This window comes from Homarus americanus, unplaced genomic scaffold, assembly GCF_018991925.1.
Source record: "Homarus americanus isolate GMGI-L3 unplaced genomic scaffold, GMGI_Hamer_2.0 scaffold4896, whole genome shotgun sequence".
NCBI lineage: Eukaryota > Metazoa > Arthropoda > Malacostraca > Decapoda > Nephropidae > Homarus > Homarus americanus.
Window position 1 is genome coordinate 3,116,389 of NW_024749657.1, and position 23,514 is coordinate 3,139,902.

The 23,514-nt window shown below is 43.6% G+C and overlaps 1 protein-coding gene across 5 annotated transcripts in view; it reads left to right on the plus strand.

Annotated features, from left to right (window-relative positions):
• Window positions 1-6,165: 6,165 nt before the first annotated feature.
• The window catches only part of LOC121853628 (prohormone-4-like), a 79,572-nt gene continuing 62,223 nt past the window's right edge, over window positions 6,166-23,514 (plus strand). For 3 of the 5 annotated variants that reach the window (XR_006086365.1, XR_006086364.1, XM_042347889.1), the window contains exons 1-2: window positions 6,166-6,551; window positions 21,979-22,050. Coding sequence is in view for 3 of the 5 variants with exons in the window: in XM_042347889.1 (XP_042203823.1) it covers window positions 6,425-6,551; window positions 21,979-22,050 (199 nt within the window). In the remaining 2 variants the exon portion in view is untranslated. The remainder of the gene's footprint in view (window positions 6,552-21,978; window positions 22,051-23,514) is intronic. The other 2 variants (XM_042347891.1, XM_042347890.1) reach the window with 2 other exon arrangements.

A 23,514-nucleotide genomic window follows, 5' to 3' on the forward strand; every position in this document is an offset into this window, starting at 1 on the left:
GTACCTGTACCTGTAGCTGTACACCTGTACCTGTACCTGTACCTGTACCTGTACCTGTACCTGCACCTGCCTGCAGCTGTACCTGTACCTGTGCCTGTACCTGTACCTGTAGCTGTACCTGTACCTGTACCTGTACCTGTACCTGTACCTGTACCCTTACCTGTACCTGTACCCTTACCTGTACCTGTACCCTTACCTGTACCTGTACCCTTACCTGTACCCTTACCTGTACCTTGCCCTGTACCTTCCTGTACCTGTACCCTTACCTGTACCTGTACCCTTACCTGTACCTGTACCCTTACCTGTACCTGTACCCTTACCTGTACCTGTACCCTTACCTGTACCTGTACCTGTACCCTTACCTGTACCTGTACCCTTACCTGTACCTGTAGTTTCTCAATCAATCACATACTCTAAACCCTGGCGACCTATGTGAAGATGACTACACGAAGGTCAATGAAAGTGTGTGTATGTGTGTGTGTGTGTGTGTGTGTGTGTGTGTGTGTGTGTGTGTGTGTGTGTGTGTGTGTGTGTGTGTGACCAGGATCAGCCCCTTGTGCATGTAGCAGTTAACTTGTCTGTCTGTGTGTTGCGTCCAGTTAATAATAATAATAATAATGAGAGGTGAACTAACATAAGGGGTTAACTTTACTTCATGTTAAATTGAGGAGGAGGGAGGAAGAGGGAGAAGGAGGAGGAAGAGAAGAGAAGAGGAGGAGGAAGAGGGAAGAAGAAGGAGGAAGAGGAAGAAAGGAGGAGGAAGAGGAAGAAAGTAGAGAAGAAAGACGCGTAACTTTTGGGTACATTTTATACCTCCATGGCGGGGGAGGAAGAGGAAGAAAAAGAAAGAATGGTGTCAGGCAGTAGTAGGAGGAGGAGGGATAGAGGTGGTAGTGAAGGTGAGGTGGGAGGGAGGAGGGGGGTGAGGTGATGGGAGAAGAATGATGTTGCATTCATCATTCTCTCTCTCTCTCTCTCTCTCTCTCTCTCTCTCTCTCTCTCTCTCTCTCTCTCTCTCTCTCTCTCTCTCTCTCTCCTTAGAATTTTATTTGTTATGAAATTTTTAGTCAAATTTCATCTTCGTTTTTTTTCCTTAAATAAAAAAACCCGAATTTTTTCATCAAAATCTCAGAATTCTACCAATAACCACCAAGCTCTTCAAACTCCACCAAACTCCACCAAACTCCACCAACTCCACAAACTCTACCCAAACTCCACCAACTCACAAACTCACAAACTCCACCAAAACTCACCAAACTCCACCAAACTCCACAAACTCTACCCAAACTCCACAAACTCCACCAAACTCCACAAACTCTACCAAAACTCCACCAAACTCCACCAAACTCTACCCAAACTCCACCAAACTCCACAAACTCCACCAAACATCTACCACTGTATAAATTAGGTAGTGTGCAAGAACTGTCTGCCGTGGGGGTCAAGCTTAACCTTTGTCCCAAGTGAAGGAGAAAGCAAGCACACACACACACACACACACACACACACACACACACACACACACACACACACACACACACACACACACACACACACACACACACACACACACACATACAGGTTGTCTCTTAACGGTACTCGGGTGTCTGTTTGTTTCTGTTGGCTAGTCTGTACGGTGTTAACGGTAACTTACACTGTTTATGGTGGTATATTGTGCCGTTAACGGTAGTGAATCTCTCTGTTAACGGTAGTGAAAGCCGAACTATACCCTGTTAACGGGAATGTTTTTAGAGGTACTGTTTCTATCGTCGCCGTTTCTTCGATGAATTTTTCTGTTAACGGTGTTGTTGTTGTTGTTGTTGTGTTATTGTTATTGTGTGTGCATTATAACAACAGTAATAAACATGTGTACATTCAGTCATAGTTCATGTACACCTCTATGTACACCAAGGCACTGTTATATTATGTGCACCATATAACGTACATGGAAAGGTGTGTACACAAGCTTGTAAGACGTACATAAGTTTCTGTAAACGTACATTTATGTTTCCATAAGTAAAACCCTAACCTAACCAAACCTAACCTAACCAACCTAACCTAATAACCTAACCTAACTCTAACCTAACCTAACCTAACCAAACCTAACCTAACCAAACCCTAACCTAACCTAACCCTAACCAAACCCTAACCTAACCAAACCTAACCTAACAAATAATTTCTCATCAAAGCTTCCCTCTTTAACCACACAACCACCTTACTCACCTTGGCTCTGATTGGTCGACGGTAACTACCCACATACCTGAACTACCAGCCACATGTTGACCCTGGGGATATATAGTTGTTGTGACCACCACCACCACCCGCTGAGTTCCTTCTCTCTCTCTCTCTCTCTCTCTCTCTCTCTCTCTCTCTCTCTCTCTCTCTCTCTCCATAGCAAATATTTTTATACCTGTTATAGATTCAAGATTCTGGAGTCAGGTTTCAGGATTTGGGGTTCGGGGTTCGGGAGTCTAGGAGTCGAGAGTCGGGATCCGGGAGTCGCAGGGTTCAATAGTAGGCGTGAGAGGTGAGAGTAAGAGTGACCAGTTTGACGTTGAGGTGTGACGTGGAAAGAGGTCATGCCCCTCCCTACCTGCTTCCCCTCCCCCTACCTGCCTCCCCCTCCCCCTACTCTGCCTCCCCCTCCCCCTACCTGCCTCCCCCCCACTGCCCTCAAAATCTAAGAGAGGCAGTTGATTGGTTATAACGACATGAAGGAAAGGAAGGAGAGAGGGAAGGGAAGATGATGGGAGAGAGGGGAAAAGAAGGGAGAGATGAGAAGAGCAAAGAGAATGAAGATGAGAGGGAAGAGGGAAGGGAAGATAATTGACAAGGAGAGAATGGGATTGGAGATGGAAGAGGGAGGGAGGAGAGAGAGAGAGAGTAACGTGTGGGCCAATAATCTGCACAGTGGTCGTCTACCTTACCTGTCGACCTTCAAGAAACGACTGGACACACACTAGGAGGATCAAGATGTCATGTTTATCTTCTTTACGCAGCGGTTACCACACCAATAGTGGCCTTGTCTGGGGGGTGGTAGTGTCCCTTTTACTGTGTTTTTTTGTTGTTGTTTGTTATGATAGTTAGCGGTGTTGTTGTCTAGCCAGGTAGAGTGTGTGTGTGTGTGTGCGTACAGATGTTTATACACACGTGGGATAATACTTGGTACTAACTCTTTGTTATCATCGTATTGTTCATAGTTCTGGTTTTGGTATTATTATTATTATTATTATTATTATTATTATTATTATTATTATTATTATTATTAGTAGTAGTAGTAGTAGTAGTAGTAGTAGTAGTAGTAGTAGTATACCTGTGTTACTTATACCTATCCTGGACGAGGGGCCTAAGTCTGTCTCATTCACTGGACTGCGTCAGTACCTAGTATCGGGACGCACGTTTGAACACAATGAACTGACATCTAACTTAAGACCACATCGGAAATAAGTCCTACTGATGGTATATGTGTTATGTATGTAGGTGTATTGTGTGAATTATTAACCCAGGAAATCTAAATCAAATTAATTCTTAGCTAAAGGGCATCTAATATCGGTACAGGCAAGGAATGAGAATATACGGGATATATTCATTTAAATATATCAATAGAACGTTTTTTTTATAACATTATGATGATTGTCAGTTACGATATATAATGTACTATTTTTTACATAAATAATGCTTTTATAGGTCTAAATTACTGAATATACCTGTACGTACAAAAAGTGGATTTATATCTATGTTACCCCTTTGAATTTACTCCATTTTCTCTCATTCACGTCTTGAGTTTTTTATGGATAACTCGTCCATTTTTTATTGACGCCTTACTTTCTAGGTTGAGGTGAATCATGCGGCGATTTAAATGATTATCGGGAAACATTGACCTAATCTAATAGCCTAGCCTTATTATAAATTAACCAAAATTTAACCTAACCTTAAACGACAACCTTGGCGAGAAACGTTCCTAAATTTGTGTATAAGATAAGCAACTTATTTCCCTGGCGGTATACACTGTCCCTACTGTTGAGCAATGAAAAAAAACACAATACATTCAAATATGGTTGTGAAAAGTAAACAATAACAATTACTGCCACAAATTGGGTTGTTATTGAGTGATAGATAGATATTTGTGTATTAAAATCGTAATACAAGTTCGCATTGGCTCTTCATGTATATAGAGCACAGGTATACAGATAATGGTTCTTTTGTTCATGGTCCTATAGTGAGAGGTCATGGTCTTATAGTGAGAGGTCATGGTCTTATAGTGAGAGGTCATGGTCTTATAGTGAGAGGTCATGGTCTTCCTAGTGAGGGTCATGGTCGTATAGTGAGAGTCATGGTCTTATAGTGAGGTCAGGTCTTATAGTGAGAGGTCATGGTCTTATAGTATGAGTCATGGTCTTATAGTGAGAGGTCATGGTCGTATAGTGAGAGGTCATGGTCTTATAGTGAGAGGTCATGGTCGTATAGTGAGAGTCATGGTCTATAGTGAGAGGTCATGGTCTTCTAGTGAGAGATCATGGTCGTATAGTGAGAGGGTCATGGTCTTCTAGTGAGAGGTCATGATCTTCTAGTGAGAGGTCATGGTCGTATAATGAGAGGTCATGGTCGTATAGTGAGAGGTCATGGTCTTATAGTGAGAGGTCATGGTCGTATAGTGAGAGGTCATGGTCTTCTAGTGAGAGGTCATGGTCTTATAGTGAGGTCATGGTCTTCTAGTGAGAGGTCATGGTCTTATAGTGAGAGGTCATGGTCTTATAGTGAGGTCATGGTCTTATAGTGAAGGTCATGGTCTTATAGTGAGAGGTCATGGTCTTCTAGTGAGGTCATGGTCGTATAGTGAGAGGTCATGGTCTTATAGTGAGAGGTCATGGTCTTATAGTGAGAGGTCATGGTCTTCTAGTGAGAGGTCATGGTCGTATAGTGAGAGGTCATGGTCTTATAGTGAGAGGTCAGAGATATATGACGACAGGCTGACGTGACTGACACACTGGGCTGACTCGTAACTATTCCCTAATCCACACACACTGTCAGGACACACTGTCAGGACACACTGTCAGGACACTGTCAAAATGCTGTTGATAACCCTGATCGTCACTCGCAGTGTTGCAAATGTTTGTGTACTGACATATTGATGACTGTTACACCTGTTGATGACTGTGACTAGTGCATGGGCGGTGGGTGGGAGAGGCAGGTGTGTGTGTGTGTGTGTGTGTGTGTGTGTGTGTGTGTGTGTGTGTCTGTGTGTGTGTGTGTGTGTGTGTGTGTGTGTGTGTGTGTGTGTGTGTGTGTCTGTGTGTCTGTGTGTGTGTGTGTGTGTGTGGGAAAGAGATATCTCGGTGGTGGTCTGGTGGGTGATTGGGGGAGACACTTATATATGTGAGCAGCCGGTGGTTTGGGGGGAGAGGCATGTGTGCGTGTGTCTGGGTGAGTGGGTGGGTGGGTGGGTGGGTGAGCAGGTGGGTGGGTGAGAGAGAAGCAGGTATATGTGTCTAGAGTCTTCGGTGGGTTAAGAGACAGGTGTGTATGTCTGTGCGTGTGGGGCGGTGGGTTGATGGACGGGTGGGTGGGTGGGTTGGTGGGTGGGAGAGACAGGTGTGTGTGGGCGGTGGCTCCTCACACGCCCAGGTCTGCACCCCTCACCTCCCCTCCCTCACCTGGACCCCTCAGAGCCAGAGGGGAACAGACGAGGATGAGGGAGGACAGGACTCCCGACCATCGTGCAGGGGACGTAGGGCCGGGAATGGCTCGTCTTGCCTAGCTCTGTATTGATGATCTTTGACGCGGGAATGCAAAAAGTAGGAAGCTTCTCTTGATTGGTCGAACCGCGTGCTGCCTGTACGCTCATTGGTTGCTGGACTGGTCTCAGGCGCAGGTCCCCTTTGTTGGTTGGTCAGTTACGGAGAGTTTGGCCATGTCGACCCTTGACTGCCTACTGTTTTACTTGAGTTTTACAAGATAATTACGTTTTTGCGAGCTGTTGTTGACGAATGCTATTGTAAATTTTGTTTTGTAGGTGTGAGGGGGACCAGCGGGGGGCTGACGAGGGTGTGGAGGGGGAGGCGGGGTGGTGGTCGTTACATTGTGAGACGGGGACGCTACACAGAAGAAGTAGGAGTGTGGTGTGGGCGGGGGGCGGTGTGTGTGGCTCTGTGTGGCGTATAAAGTGTAGAGAGGCGGGTTAGGCGCTCAGCAACCGGTGGCGACCGAGCGACAGAGTACACACGACCAGCTGTATACCAGCCGTGTCAACCAACTGTTGAAGTAGCCAGCTGTCTACTCTTCCTCCGGGCCAGAGTCCTAGACAAGCCTCTATTGGTGCTGTGTGGCGGAGGTGAGGCAGTCTCCGTGAGACGCTCCACAGTCTAAGGACGCTGTGGTAGACGCTGCTGTGGCACTTTTGTTGTAGTGTTGTGCGTGGACACCAGCCATGGGTCGCTCCTACACCACCCTCGGCCAGGGCTCGGCCCTGCTCCTCCTGGTCCTTTTGGCGGCTTCGGCCTCGGCCTATGATATCACCCTTCGCCCAGGACTCCGGCACTACACCAAGAGATCAGGTAGGTCAGCCGTCCCTGTCTTTACCTGGCTATTTCACCTGGGGGAGGCCCAGGTGACCCTAGTCATTACTGGCACGAGAGGCACTCAACCTCCTTCTTGTTTAAATATAGGAGGGTAAAGGGGGGTGAAGAGGAAGGAGAAGGAGGAAATAAAGGGCGAGGGGGGAGTATTTTGACTCTTTGGGTAACTGTATCACAAAGGCGTGAAGGGCAGGTAAGTTGTGTCATCGGCGAAGGAAGAGTTACTTTATTTACTCTCGACCATGAGGTAGTGAAGCGACAGGTGAGTTGGTCATTAGTGGGAGAAAGATTTACTCCCACTTGTTACTCCTCCACTGTAGTAGGAGGAGAGACACTTACTCCCCAAAAGGCCGATCCCAGAAACGTGGTAATACTGTGGCCAGATCACCTCCTTTGTGCCGCAGTTGAGGTCAGGCAGAGAGACGCCTCGCTGGGATGGTGGTCAACCTAAGAAATTTTGAGTAACCAGATCTTTATGGCCTTCACCAGGTCCCCAGAGGCTCGTAAGATGAAGATTTCTCGTAAGTCAAGATATAAGACTGTACTAAACTGGTTGACTTAAGATAAAACACAAATGGCTCCAAAATTACACTGTAACTCTACTTTAACTACATAGGTTCTCTTAACACCATACAGAACTAAGGTACATAATCTTTACTTTAGTTTTTCTTATAACTGGTGTTAAATGAACGTATCTGGTTAAGGTAGAGTCACAGTGTAATTTTAAGTTAACTTTTGTGATTTATCGCAAATCAGCCAGGTTAGTACACTATCTTGACTTACGAGAAATCTTCATCTTCAAGCCTCTGGGGACGAGGAGTCAGGGTAGCGTGTCAACTTGGTCTACTCTCCTTTGTTTCGTTGAGTCAAGAGACGAGGCGAGGTGAGACGTGAGTGAAGTGAGGAGGAGAGTGTTGTATTACAGACTCAATTAGTTCAGTGAGAGTCAGCAGGCGAGCATCGACCTCAACCTGCTGAGAGAGAGAGAGAGAGAGAAGTGAGACAGTGAGAGAGAGAGAGAGAGAGAGACAAAACATTTAATGATTATTTCAAAACCCTCAAAATACCATCATTTTCAACTTATCCCTGACGACTAAAATCAATGACTTCCTTTGTTTAGTCTTGCTCACAATTTTCTTCCATTACTTTCTTTAGACAACCGTAACTCATGAACGCTAAGATATATCAACAAAATCTCTACACCAACATGGTTATTAAATCCACGTCTAGGACACTGGAATGTACAATTAGCCCCATTATCAAAGGTCAGAGGTCAGGGCTCATTTCAATTCTCACATGCAAAGATAGACCTTGGTCACTTTAGATTTTGTTGAGTCTGTCTCTTATTCGTTCATTGTGCTGTGTCGTTTTTCGTTGCCCTACTTTACGTTATCTAGTAGGGAGTTAAAGACCTAGTTCTCTTGGTTTCTAAAAGTGGATTGGGGATACCAGTTTACAAGTCATCTTTTCTAACTGAGGTTTCTAACAATGGGTTCTGTCTCAGCCAATAATTAAGGTCTTAAATCAAGGGCAAGGTAGCTATCTGTTAACAGTGGTGGTTTCTAACGGTAAGTCAGGTCTAACAGTCGCAGTTTCTAACAGGTTGGAGGTTTCTAACACAAGTTGAGGATCTATACAGTAAATGTTAAAAACTGAGGCTCAGATAATAGCATCAATGGTTTCTAACAGGGGGTCAAATCTAACAGACAGAAGACAAACAGACAGAAAGATCGACTCAAAACAGATAGAGAGGAAGACAGACTCAAGATAAGCAGACAGAAAGACAGACTCAAGATAAGCAGAGAGAAAGACAGACTCAAGATAAGCAGAGAGGAAGACATACAAAGAGGAAGACAGACAGAGAGAAAGACAGACTCAAGATAAGCAGAGAGAAAGACAGACTCAAGATAAGCAGAGAGAAAGACAGACTCAAGATAAGCAGAGAGAAAGACAGACTCAAGGCAGACAAAGACAAAGGGCTAGACAAAAAGAGACCAGGATGAAAATTCACTCAAGTTCGTAAGACAAATTACTAACTAACGAACGACCGACCTAACTAACTAACGAACGACCGACCTAACTAACTAACGAACGACCGACCTAACTAACTAACGAACGACCGACCTAACTAACTAACGAACAAACGAACGAACGATCTAACTAACGAACCAAAGACCTAACTAACTAACGAACGACCGACCTAACTAACTAACGAACAAACGACGAACTACCTAATTACCTAACTAACTGACTGACTAACTACCAAGGAGGTTAACATGAGGGAACTGAACTCCACAACAGTTATAAATAGTTAGACTGATGTTGTAACTGTGTGGATCAGACTGGAACCTTCCTTACAGGCCAGTTATGTGGAGTAGATCTGTAGTCCAGTTAATGTAGTGTGACTGTTAGTGCTACTACCACCACCACCACCACCACCACCACTACTACTAATGCTACTACCACTACTACTACTACTACTATCACCACTATTACTACCACCACTACTAAAACCACCAATACTGTCACCACCACCACTATTTTAACCACTACCACAATCACTATCACCACTACCACAACCACTACTACTACCATCACCACTACCACAACAATAACAACAGTACCAGCAGATAATGGAGGCTGGGTACGAGTGTCCTGGGGTACTGTGGGGGGAAGGAGGGGGATGGGGGGAGAGGGGGGGAGGAGGGTATATCCTCAGTGTCAGAGGGGAGGAAGCCTCAGCAAGTGGCCATATGAGCATGATCCTGGATCGGCCTGAGCCAGACTATTGTCACACTTACCTCCCCTCACCTCTCCCCTCACCTCTCCCCTCACATCACCTCTCACTCCTCCCTTAAACCTTTCCCATCACCCCTTACACCTCTCCTCACTCCTCCCCTCACCTTTCCCTTCACATCAACCCTCACACCTCCCCTCACCCCTCCCTCACATCTCCCCTCACCTCTCTCTCATCCTTACTCCTCCCTCACCTCTCCCCTCACATCTCTCCTAATCCCATTTTACATCCCTTCCCTTACTCTCTACTCTTTCCCCTTACTCTTTCCCTCACCTGTCCCCTTAGATCTCCCCTTACTCCTCCTTTCCCCTCACCCCTCTCCTACCCTCTCACCTCTCCCCTCACCTCTCCCCTCACCTTTACCCTCAGCTCTCCCCTCCCTGCTGCTGTGGTAGTGATCATTAAGAATTTATACAGTCCTACTCTCGTTGCCTCACTCGACTGCGACAGATTACATTGTATTTTACATTTAGTTCAGTTTACCCTCGATCCTGACCAATTCTACTGCTGTGTGTTGCAGTGTTGAAGCTTCTCATTGTTATGCATGGTTTATTTCTCTTATATGAGGTACGTGCTGGGTGTGGTGTGGTATGGTGTAGTGTGGTGTAGTGTGGTGCTGTGGTAGTGTAGTCTGGGTGGGTGTGATGTGGTGTTGGGGTACTGTAAGCTGGCTGGGTGTGGTGTGGATTTAGGGCTGTGTAAGCTGGGTGTGGTGTGGCTTTGCACTGTGTTGGGTGTGTTGCATTAGCTGGTGTGGTGTGGTGTTTAGGGCACTGTGCTGGGTGTGGTGTGGTATTGAGGCACTGTAAGCTGTGGTGTGGTAGCATGGTGGGGTATTGGGGCACTGTAAGCTGGGTGTGGTGTTTAGGGGCACTGTAAGCTAGGTGTGGTGTGGTATTGGGGCACTGTAAGCTGGGTGTGGTGTGGTATTGAGGCACTGTAAGCTGGGTGTGGTGTTTGGTGCATTTTACAGAGCCATAAAATCGGTCCAGTATATTGAAGTGATCAGAAAACCTTGTAACACGGACCACTGTTAAAGTTATCCCATCCAGTTTTATGCAGACCTACCCTAGTGAGTGTTGTGATGTGCTGTGATGTGATGTGATGTGTAATGCCACCACCACACACTCTCTCTCTCTCACCCTACCACACTCCTATTCTCTTCCACACACTCACTCTCATACACACACTCATTCTCTCATGTTACTCACTCACTTTCCCATACACTTACATTCCACCACACACACACACACACACACACCCTCTACACACACTCACTTTATCACACACTCACTCTCCCACAGACACACATACACTCCCACACACTCCCACGCAAACACACTCCCATGTATATACTTTATGTGTCTGTGTCTGTGTCTGTGTCTATCTATATATATATATGAGTGGGGGGAGGCGTGCGTCTGATTGTCTTTGTGTCTGCCTGTCTGTGTGTCTGTGTGAGCGTTAGTACGTCGCAATACAGAGTGAGAGGAGATTTGGTAACCCAGGATGGTGAAGCTTGCTAAGTGGTGCATCCTGTACTGCCTGTGTGTTGTTTCCCAGGATGAACAACGTCCATCATCCTGTACTGCCTGTGTGTTATTTCCCAGGATGAACAACGTCCATCATCTTGAACTGCCTGTGTGTTGTTTCCCAAGGATGAACAACGCCCATCATCCTGTAATGCCTGTGTGTTGTTTCCCAAGGATGAACAACGTCCACCATCCTGTAATGCCTGTGTATTGTTTCCCAGGATGAACAACGTCCATCATCCTGTACTGCCTGTGTTGTTTCCCAGGATGAACAACGTCCATCATCCTGTACTGCCTGTGTGTTGTTTCCCAGGATGAACAACGCCACTGTAATTTTTTTACCAATAGATCAGATCCACGACACTGTAAACATCTTAAGAGTGTTTATAAGTCTCCAAGTAATGTTTATGTGTTTAAATAATGTTTTATAAGTAGTGTGTTATGCGTATTTATAAGTAGAATGTGTTTATTTACTTGTATTGTGAATTAAGTTGTTGCCTCATTCACAACCTGTACAATCTTCCATCACAACACTTCATTATTGTTGTTCTTGTTTGTTCTTGTTCGTGTTGTTGTTATCTTTGTTGTTGTTGTTGTTGTTCAGAGGGCCACACGTCTCCCTCCCTCATATACTATTACGGTGATAGAATAAAACGGTCCTCCATTGGGCCGCTATCTGTGTGTGTGTGTGTGTGTCGTAGAGCATCTGGACCATATAAGATACCTTGGCTGTGTAAATGGGGATGAGGGGGTAATGGTAGAGATATTAATGGGTAAAAATGAGAGCCAGGAGAAAGATAAAATTGAAATTGATGATTGAAATTATATCCTGTAGTCCATAGAGACATACAACAGCTGACGGGATTGTTAAATATATATTCAAGTGTAGTGGGCCATGGTCGCCAACCCTCAGACACATTGACTGATTAAGTGCTAAGTTAGTAAGACAGGTTGGATTAGTTCTTACAGTTTTAACCAGGTGAAGATTAACAAAGTTTGAGAGGAAAGTCGCTATCTTAATTTGGGGGAAATATTTTGATGGCGTCAATGTTAATATTTTTCATTTTAATGTTAAGAATATAAAACTAATCTTATTTTTTAGTGTAAACAATGTTGAAATATGATATAAACAACCTCTTTTGTTTACATCCAGAGACGAGAACATACTCCTCCAGGCTTCCCACACTGGTTGCAAATATCCGAGTGTGTTTACATTCTGTGGCCGTATTAACATCGTCTTCGTCACATTATGTTTATGTCGTCTCTCCTCAACACACAGTCTAGACATAAACACAAAGACAGACACGAAGACATAAACACGAAGACATAAATCAAGACAACAATAAAGTCTTCTTATGCTTTACACACAAGTTTATTGAGGAGTTTTATAGGGGAATCTTTTTTGGGGTGTGGGAGTGAGTGAGTGAGTGAGTGAGTGAGTGAGTGAGTTTGAGTGAGTGAGTGAGTGAGTGAAGTGAGTGAGTGAGTTTAGTGAGTGAGTGAGTGAGTGAGTGAGTGAGTTTAGCGAGTGAGTGAGTGAGTGACCATTAGACCCCGTAAAACAATAGAACAAGGCCCATCACAACTGAGGGCCCCATCTGCAACAAGAGGACCCCATCACGACAGAGGGAGCCCATCACAACAGGGGGCCCATCACGACAGTAGGGAAAAACTTAGGAGTGTAGTGGGAAGGCCTCCAGGCAGCAAGTGTCGCCTTGTAGCCTGGAGAAAAAGTTCAACATCCATCTCTCTCTCTCTCTCTCTCTCTCTCTCTCTCTCTCTCTCTCTCTCTCTCTCTCTCTATGTATCTGTTTATATTATACCCCTCATTAACCAAGCCCCTAGAATGTAGAGGCGGACAAGTTATAGCGTCTGTCTGTCCCCCTTCCTCCTCCCCCCTACCCCTTCCCCCCTTCCCCCTGTGAGCTAAGAGACATGTTCCAGTGTAGTGATTCTTGGTAGCTGAGGAGGTAAGGAAAGAGCACTTTAGCTATACCACAAAAACAACGTCTGGTTCTTGTACGATAACTTGTCTGGTTCTTGTACGATAACTTGTCTGGTTCTTGTACGATAACTTGTCTGGTTCTTGTACGATAACTTGTCTGGTTCTTGTACGATAACTTGTCTGGTTCTTGTACGATAACTTGTCTGGTTCTTGTACGATAACTTCTCTGGTTCTTGTACGATAACTTCTCTGGTTCCTGTACGATAACTTCCATTTATGTTTCTCCACAATTTTGTTATTTTACTAAAGTTTTTATGGTGTTTCTGATATATTATTAATGTTTTTAAATATATAATAAAGTATATAAATAATTGAGGTTGTGTAGGAGAGTGGTATCGTGTGTGTGTTATGATGCTTCTACGTCTGGCAGTTCATTAGGGAGGAGGTGTTGCCGGCGAGGGAAATGTTATCATACGGTATGCATTACAAGGTATTATTCCCTTCTTTCTCCTTTCCCCCCCTTCCCTCCTTCCCCTCGCCCTTCCCTCTTCTTCCTTCAACCCCCCCTTCCTTCTCCTTGCCTTCTATCATTTGCCCTCCCTTCTTCTGTACATTCCAGCCATTTATCTTAAACAGACAGACAGACAGACAGACAGACCAGGAAAGAAAGAAAGAAAGAGAGAGAGAGAGAGAGAGAGAGAGAGAGAGAGAGAGAGAGAGAAATATAGAAAGAAAGAAAGAAAGAAAGAAAGAAAGAAAGAAAGTGGAACAGATTAAAATAGTTGTTGTGGGTTAAAGAGAGAAATGTTGGTGTGTACGAGGAGAGAAAGTGTCTCTCTGGAAATACTTAGGGAAAATAAAAGGCAGATTTGTGTGTGTGTGTGTGTTGGTGATTGTACACACCTACCCACCCACACACACACACACACACACACACACACACACACACACACACACACACACACACACACACACACACACACACACACACACTCTTCTTGTTCTTCGTTTTTGTTTTCTCTCTCTCTCTCTCTCTCTCTCTCTCTCTCTCTCTCTCTCTCTCTCTCTCTCTCTCTCTCTCTCTCTCTCTCTCTGTTCGCTGGAGTACGTAAAAGGATTATAGTATTGGATGAAGATATTTTTTAGTGTGTGTGTGTGTGGGTGTGTGTGTGTGTGTGTGTGTGTGTGTGTGTGTGTGTGTGTGTGTGTGTGTGTGTGTGGGTCAGACCATAAACAAGAGGCAGTCTTCCTGTGTGTTAATGTTACCCCAGGAGTTATAGGCACTCACCCCCTCCTTGTTACGTCATCATCCCCCCCCTCCCCTTTCCTTCCCTCCTTATGACGTCATCACCCCTACCATAACTTAATCTTGACCTGAACTTTAACCCAGACACGGTGGCGGGTGTGTCTGTCTGTCTGTCTGTCTCTGTCTGGGTCTGGGTCACACACACACACACACACCCACACACCCACACACACTCACACACACACACACACACACACACCATTATAATACTCTCGTTAAGAAGAGAATTATTTACACAAGCCTCAACCTCCCTGACACTGGCTGACGTCATTATAGATCAGAACCAATCAACACGTAACTCGCTGACGTCACGGCGGCTCAACACCAATTACTTTAATACGAGGTGACGTCATGGTGTGTGAGACCCAATCATAGGCGATGTAAACATACGTCATTGTTCACACTCGGCTTCTTCTCTACAGCACTAGCCAGCCCTTCCTAGCCCTTCCTAGCCCTTCCTAGCCCTTCTCAGCCCTCCTCAGCAAGACTGTAGCTAATAATAATAATAATAATAATAATAAAATGACTTGCGATTTATTGTAACTTTAAAATAAATCGATCCTTAATATTTTACGAGTTTTAAAAGATGATAATTTTATGACATGAGTTTATGTCTTTGTGTTATGGATGGTTCCAATATTATTTGTTAGTGGCGTTAGTGGCGTTGAATCAATAAGCGTGGAATGCGTTGAGAGGGTGTGAGGCCTTGTAAAATGTCATTCAGAGAGTCATTAGTTGTAGGGGGGATAAGGGGGGAATGAGGGGTAAAGGGTGAGGGGGGAGGGATGGTTTTGTATGTGTGTAAGTATTTTATTCTCTCTCTCTCTCTCTCTCTCTCTCTCTCTCTCTCTCTCTCTCTCTCTCTCTCTCTCTCTCTCTCAAAATTCTTCTCTGTCTCTCTCTAAATCATTCTCCCCGGTCACCTAACATAAGAATTAGTTAAATAAGTCCTAATATCTTTAGTTATGTGAGAGACCTTAAATTTAGGAACTTTTTAAGGAACCAAAGTTATAGTTAGTTAACCTTAAAACTTTGAAGCTTTAACCCAGGAAAGTTTTAATGGACAAAAAAAGAAACCCAAATCTAATAAAAAAAAGTACAAAAGTATAAAAGTTAAATACTATCGTGAACTTTTTTTGGGTATAAACTTTTTTTTAAGAGAATTAAGTTTACCAGAGTGAGTTGTGGTAGTGTGGTGCTGCCTGAAGCCTTGACATGTTCCAATATTTCATGGCAGATAAAGTGACCAAGTTTGTGGTGGATCTCTCTCTCTCTCTCTCTCTCTCTCTCTCTCTCTCTCTCTCTCTCTCTCTCTCTCTCTCTCTCTCCCATTGAGCCACACAGGACAGTATTACACACACACAGGACAGACGTACACACACAGGACAAACATGCACACACAGGACAGACCCGTACACACACAGGACAAGCAGTACACACACACAGGACAGACGTACACACACACACAGGACAGACGTACACACACACAGGACAGACGTACACACACAGGACAGACGTACACACACACAGGACAGACGTACACACACACACAGGACAGACGTACACAAGCTAATAATATAGGTCATATTCATTAGTGTTTATACTTGAACACTAATGAATAGACTTACACATTTAGGAGAGAGTGTCAGAGAGGGAGAGAAGACGTGAAGGAGGGAGGGAGAGAGGGAGGGTGGCAAGAAGGGAGGGAGGGAGTCGAGGGAGGGTGGCAAGAAGGGGAGGGAGGGAGGAGGGTGGCAAGAAGAAGGGAGGGAGGAGTCAAGGAGGGTGGCAAGAGGAGGAGGAGTCAAGGAGGGTGGCAAGAAAGGAGGGAGGAGTCAAGGTGGGTGGCAAGAAAGGGAGGGAGGAATCAGGAAGGGTGGCAAGAAGGGAGGGAGGAGTCAAGGTGGGTGGCAAGAAAGGAGGGAGGAGTCAAGGAGGGTGGCAAGAAGGGAGGGAGGAGTCAAGGAGGGGTGGCAAGAAGGGAGGGGAGGGGGAGTCAAGGAGGGTGAAAAGGAGGGGAGGGAGTCAAGGAGGGTGGCAAGAAGGGAGGGAGGGGAGTCAAGGAGGTGGCAAGAAGGGAGGGAGGGGAGAAGGGAGGGTGGCAAGAAAGGGAGGGAGGAGAGGAGTGTAAGAAGGAGGAGGGGGGTAGCAAGAAGGGGAGGAGGAGTCAAGGAGGGTGGCAAGAAGGGGAGGGAGGGAGTCAAGGAGGGTGGCAAGAAGGGAGGGAGGAGAGATAGGAGAGGGACAAGAAGGGAAAGGAGTGGGAAGGCAGGAGGTGGGACAGTGGGAGGGGAGGGAGGGAGGAGATGTTGTGGGCTGGTGCCAACACAAGGGGTGTGGCGCCAGGCACTGGTTCCCTGACTCGTGGCACTGTTGGCTGTCAGGATGCCATAAGACTTAGACCCTGTGTTAAGTTGAGTTAGTTTAGGTTAGGATAGGTTAGTTTAGGTTAGGATAGGTTAGCTTACGTTAGGATAGGTTAGTTTAGGATAGGATTGGTTACTTTAGGTTAGGATAGGTTAGGTTAGGATACATACTGGCCATATTGTTGTATGGTCAGTACTGATGTGTGGGTCAGGAGCGTGGACACTTTCAGCAGACACCAGAAAGAGGTTAGAGGCCTTTGGAATGTGGTGTTATAGACGAATGGTAAGAATAAGCTACTGGCAGCAAAACAAATAAAGAAGTACATAAATTGGCAAAAAATAATGTGAGTAATATTGTGTAATTTTGTACAATATTAGAAAAGAGATATTTTGGCCGTATGATTAGGGATGAGGAGGATAAGGGTAGAGATATTAATGGATAAGACTGGGGTAGGGAGTTAGGGTTAGGTTAGGGGAGAGGGGGGGTTAGGTTAGGTTAGGGGGAGGGTGAGGGTGAGTAAGGTTAGGTTGGGGGAGAGGGGTGAGTAAGGTTAGGTTAGGGGTGGGGAGGGTGAGTAAGGTTAGGTTAGGGGGGAGAGGGTGAGTAAGGTTAGGATTAGGGGTGGGGAGGGTGAGTAAGGTTAGGTTAGTGGGAGAGGGTGAGTAAGGTTAGGTTAGGGGAGGGTGAGTAAGGTTAGGGGGGTGTGAGTAAGGTGTCGTGTCCTGGGAGGGCGGACGTGGCCTGCTTGTAGTCACCCCAACTGACCCACATCTGTCACCAATACTTATACCCAGGACGATTAACGACGCTGTGTACTCGTGAGGGACAAGACCATAAGATGCAGTCAAGAGAAGACAAAAAAAAATTCGTGACCTAAACGAAACGAGTAACAAAAACATGATTCTCTTCTCTTCTTGATAATTTTTCTATGATATTTTTTCGATTTTAGGCAGATTATAATTATATTTCACATTTTTCTTTCGTTTTATTAATGAGTGAATGATATGTGATGTTGTCCGCCCTGCGAAAAGAAAAAATTCGAGTCCGATGATCCTATTCTGTCATGTAAACAATTAATTTTCTTGTGCATGGTGTATCCGGCTTACATAATGGATTTTACGTCACGTCAAATGTTCGTTACGTGAAATATTATCTCATTATCTTAGGTGAAGTTGATGAAAGGATAATTAATAGATGTATTATGCAAATTAACTCCAGAAATTCACTAAAAATAGAACTAATATTTCCGCCATAGTGCCAAACCAACTTAATGTAACCTGAAATTAATAAGAAATCAATGGTAAGTGACTTTGTCTTCAACCTTAACGCGAACTACCAACATATTGATCCAAAAGGTCGAATCTAATTAATTAAAAGACTAAAACTAACTAAATCCAAACTAGATTCAAAATAAATTATCAAACTTAATCCAATTATGCTTAAGCTTAGAATTTTCAAACTTTAATGAACACAAGTTTTTTTTTTCATCACTCTCGACACAGGTTATATTAAAAAAAAAGTTAAACCAAATTATACACTGTTCACTAATTCAGTATTCTGGAGGCGAGACGAGATGAATGAGGTTAGTTTAATCCAATTATTCAAGGGGGGGAGGGGTGACGGGGTGGGGGGAGGGCTGGCTTGATTATAATTTAGTCATCTGGTTATACAGTAAATATTTCAGTAGTCGTAAGTATAGAGTTATATTAGGTGGAAGAAAAATATGGTGGGTTGGTTGACTTTAGATGAAACGCGGGGATTTAGTGTCTGTCTGTCTGTCTGTCTGTCTGTCTCTTCTTGTATCTCTCTCTCTCTCTCTCTCTCTCTCTCTCTCTCTCTCTCTCTCTGTGTGGCTGTCGGGTTGTGTAGCATAATTTACCTCAGCTGAAGAGAACGTGAGTGTGAACGTTAACCACCACCACCACACGTTCATACCTTCACCATGCTCTTAGGGGAATGTTTACGTTCATTTTAAGGGGAGTATTGGTGGATTCGTTCATTTATGGGGGATTAATACTGTGGGTGTTCTTGAGATGCGTTCTTTTAGGGTGTTCTTGGGGGTTACGTTCTTTAAGGGGATACGTTCTCTCACCATTCCCACTCCATCGTTCTTGTCTACATTTCTATACTGGTGCATATTGTCTCTCTGTCAAGTGTACGATAACTTACCTTCCCTGATTACTGCCAGGTGTTCGATAACCTCCCTACCCTGATTACTGTCAGGTGTACGATAACTTCCCTACCCTGTTTACTACCAGGTGTGCGATAACATTCCTACCTTGATTGCTGCCAGGTGTACGATAACTGTGGGTGTACGATAACTCACCTAACCTGACGATTGCTACCAGATTGTGCGATAACTCACCTGGCCTGATTACTACGCCATACCTGCTCTTCAGACGCCATTAAGGTGTCAGGCCGTGTTAATACCTGCTCGTGTTCGGCCGTATACCAGGCACTGATGTACGATGCTTCTGGCCTCACCCGACGACCTCTTGCCTTTACTCATCATTCCCTGTTGTTCATGTGTTATCAGGGGCTCGATAATGAACTACTCCTCATACACACCTCCTCCTTCACCTCCTCCTCCTGTTATTCTCCTCCTTCTTCACCTCCTCCTTCCTCCCTCCTCCTCCTGCTTCATGTGTTGTCTGTGTACGATAATGAACATATTTTAACCCAGTAGCCATGGCATGTGTGAATACTAACTATATTCGACCTTCCTATTCTAGCTAGGTACATTAATGAACACACACACACACACACACACACACACACACACACACTGACCGCGCTGCTTGATGACGCCCCTCGACTATTACAACACCTGACAACACCTTGACAACACCTCTCAACCTGGAGACGAGAATGACTGACATGGCTAAATATTTCTCTCTCCGTGCTAAGATTTTCATCACTGTAGGAAGTCAATATGAATCAATGTTCAATAATCAGATAAAACGACGTCCTGTGTGGTGGTTCAGGCCATTAATAGCTGCAGCGCCACAATGTACAACCGTCAGCACCTACCACCGCCACTAGCACCAATACCACCATCTCGTACGACAATGTTACCCAGTACGTCAACACTCACTGCCTTGTACGACGTTTTCTTGTACGGTAGCGGGGTGGCGAACGGTGTTGCCATATCATGAGTATTGTTTATTGACAGTTTATGATCGATAGATGAGTGAGGAACCCGCAGGTAGTGAGGGGGGCGCTTCTTGATAACTGTGGGGAGGGTTGGTGATGATGATGATGATGATGATGATGATGATGATGATGATGATGATGATGATGATGATGTAGGAGGCGATGGAGACAGAAGGATGGGAGAGGGATGAGAGGAACAGAAGTGGAAAAGGAAAAAAGAGGGAGGAAGAGACAAGGCAGACATAAAGGAAGACAAGAATGAGGGATTGAAGGAAGAAGGAAGAAACGTAGAGAGAGAGAGAGAGAGAAAAAAAGTAAATATGAAATAGGGGAGAGAGAGAGAGACCAGGTATAAGAGGATTTATTCTGGATTCACACGGAGGCAGGAGAACCCGAGGATTGATCTGGATTACTTCTTGTTGTCGTTTTCGTAAGACCCAATATATGCAGCGGATTACTTGTTGCGTTCGTGAGAGTGAAGACGGATATATGGCAGGATGTGTTCGTGGTAGTGTATTGTAGATGGATTTTTTCGTTGCGTTCGTGGTATTGTAGGCGGATTTGTGTGGATTCCTTACAGTGTGGGAAGTAATGGCTGTTAATATTATTGTAAACACCCAGAATAAATTGTAGAATAAATCTTAAGTTATCCATCTAGTTATTTTTATCTTTATCACGTATTTATATCTAAAATGGCGGCTAATTATCACCGAGACTCTACATATCTCTTTTATAGTACGAGAACTTGGTGATTCTTGACCTAAATTGATGACGAAAATCGATAGGGAGTTGGTATAGTTTTTTGTTGTGTTCGTGGCTGTGAAGTCGGATTGATACGGATTCTTTGTTTGGATTACGGGAACGACGGATGGAGGGGTGATCTCTCTCTCTCTCTCTCTCTCTCTCTCTCTCTCTCTCACACAAACAAACACACACACATACTTACACACAAACACACTCAAACACACTAGTGGAAATACATCAGCAACTTATACAGCACACGCAAACACACACATAAACAAACACACAAACACACGCAAACAAACACACACAAACACAAACAAACAGACACACTAGTTGGAAGAGCACATCAGCGAGTCATCATATATTCTGTTTGTTTAGAGAAAAACTTCAACCCTTTGTCCTGCCCCGTATTGTGTGTGTGTGTGTGTGTGTGTGTAGTGACGCTGTTTATTTGTACGGTATATGTGTTCATCTGCGTATCTATGTATGTATGTATGTATGTATGTATATATGTATGTATGTATGTATGTATATATGTATGTATGTATGTATGTATGTATTCACAGAGAGGGAACATGAAATTGGGCTTCAATATACCTAAGGGAAATATGCCTTAGAGAGAGAGAGAGAGAGAGAGAGAGAGAGAGAGAGAGAGACCTTCAACCATCATAATAACTAAACCAACACAACTCTCACTAAATTATTCATACCAAGCCTGACGGAGGAGGAGAGGGGGGAGAGGGGAGAGAGTGGGGGGTGAGAGGAAGTATGGACGAGAGTGAGGGAGAGAGGGGGAGAGTAAGTAGTGAGAGGGAGAACTGGGTGAAAGTGAGAGAGACGGTGAAAGTGAGAGAGAGTGAGGGTGAAAGTGAGAGAGAGTGAGGGTGAAAGTGAGAGAGTGAGGGTGAAAGTGAGTGAGAGAGAGTGTGAAAGCCCTTGTGTTTGTTTTCCAGTAAGAATTATCTGTGTTTGTTTTGCTTTCTTTATGTTTTTTCCTATGTCTAATTAAACCCTATTTAGTGTTTGTTTACATAGAGCGTCTTATTGTTTGTTTGTTTGTCATATCATTACGATGTGTTTGTTTACTGATGAAATAATGAAAGAGTTGTTTGTGTCGCTGTATATTTGACACGAGAGACGCTATTGTTTGTTATGTGTTTGTTTCCTTGACGTATAATAAAAGCCCGTTTGTTTGTCTCATATATTAACAGATGTTTGTGTGTCTTTGTTTTTCTCACCTAATTAACAGGTATTTGTTTGTTTGTTTCTCATGTAATAAATCAATGTTTGTTTGTTTGTCTGTTAAGCTCACATACTAACAGGTGTTTGTTTGTTTGTTTGTCTGTTAAGTTCACATACTAACAGGTGTTTGTTTGTTTGTTTGTCTGTTAAGCTCACATACTAACAGGTGTTTGTTTGTTTGTTTGTCTGTTAAGTTCACATACTAACAGGTGTTTGTTTGTTTGTTTGTCTGTTAAGCTCACATACTAACAGGTGTTTGTTTGTTTGTTTGTCTGTTAAGCTCACATACTAACAGGTGTTTGTTTGTTTGTTTGTGACAGGTGAGGGTGGCGCTCGACTAAAGGGACCATATCTCCTCTACTTATTGTCCTCCCCGTCCAACATGCATGCAGGTATGTCAGTCTGTCTGTCTGTGTCTGTCTGTCTGTCTGTCTGTCTGTCCGCTTGTCTATTCGATCTACACGAAGGATATAATTCTCTATATTATTCCCCTCATTATCTTGTTTCTCTCTTTGTTTTTTTTTTGTTTTTTTTACGTTTTGTCATTGTCTGTTTTTTGTTGTTGTTGGTGTTTGTTCGTTGGTTGGTGTGTCTATCATTTTGTTTGTGTGTTTGTTTCTTGTTATATCTTATCTATGTCTTGGTTTTTTCTTAATCTCTCTCTCTCTCTCTCTCTCTCTCATACTCTTTCCACTACCACTGTCGCAATTCTACCAACGTAATACAGGGTAGAATAACGTATATATATATATATTGCTTCGAAAAAAAAAATAATCAATGCCTTTAATTATTTATCTTACCTATAGTCAAACTACCTCAGTCTAACATAGCAATTAGGTCCTTAACTACGTGCTAAACTACCATACCCTGTGTTACCTATTACCGTTATCATAGATGACTAACGTAACGTAATTAATATATTGTGTGAGTTGATTAGAGTCAGTTAATATATATTTTTTTATATTATTAACTTGAAATCCAGCTTAAAATTAATGTTATTTTGATGTTAAATGTCTAAGTTAATCTTGCTGGATGTTAATTTATTATATGTTAAATTGATGTTGATGATCATGATGTTCTCCAAGTGTGTAAACATTAAAACAAGCATCAGTGTTTAGGGTCATCCTACTCGCCCGCCGCCATTAATGTCAACAAAACACGACACGAACATAACCATTCAGGCTGAAGCGTTTGAAATTATTGTGTTAGTTCATTTTACATTGTTCAGACACGCCCACGAGCCATACCACGCTTTCATTTTAAGTTATTTTATGTATATTTACATTTCCAAATATAATTACCAAGCGTTATATTGTTAGAAAGGAGATATAATTATTTTATCCTCTGTACACTGGGAAGGACAAACTCAGACCCCATTCCTCGCTTCCCTCGACTCACTCCATGGATAATGTCTGTGATTGGCTGAGAGCCGAACGTAAACAAATACGATTCTTAAGGAAACTGAGTTGAAACATATAGTATTTTGTGTAAACTCTCAAGATACAAGAAACTGTTATAATTTTTAATCTTATTGTACGAGTATTGTAAACGATTGTATTTTTTTTAGCTGATTATCTTCTACTTATTATGCTAACCTAACCTAGTCTAACGTAACCTAACTTAACCTAACCAAACCTAACCTAATCTAACGTAACCTTTCAATAATATCTCGTATAATTACCAAACATCAAACACAAAATAAAATACAAAAGCATCAAGCATCACCGAGAGCTTAAAGTTAATCCTACTCTCCGTGACGTCACTGTAAACACACCTGGGACAAAAGATCATTAGGGTGGAGCATTTGAAATTAATCCTATCCAGTGCTTATCCTCTGAGACAACACAACACACTTA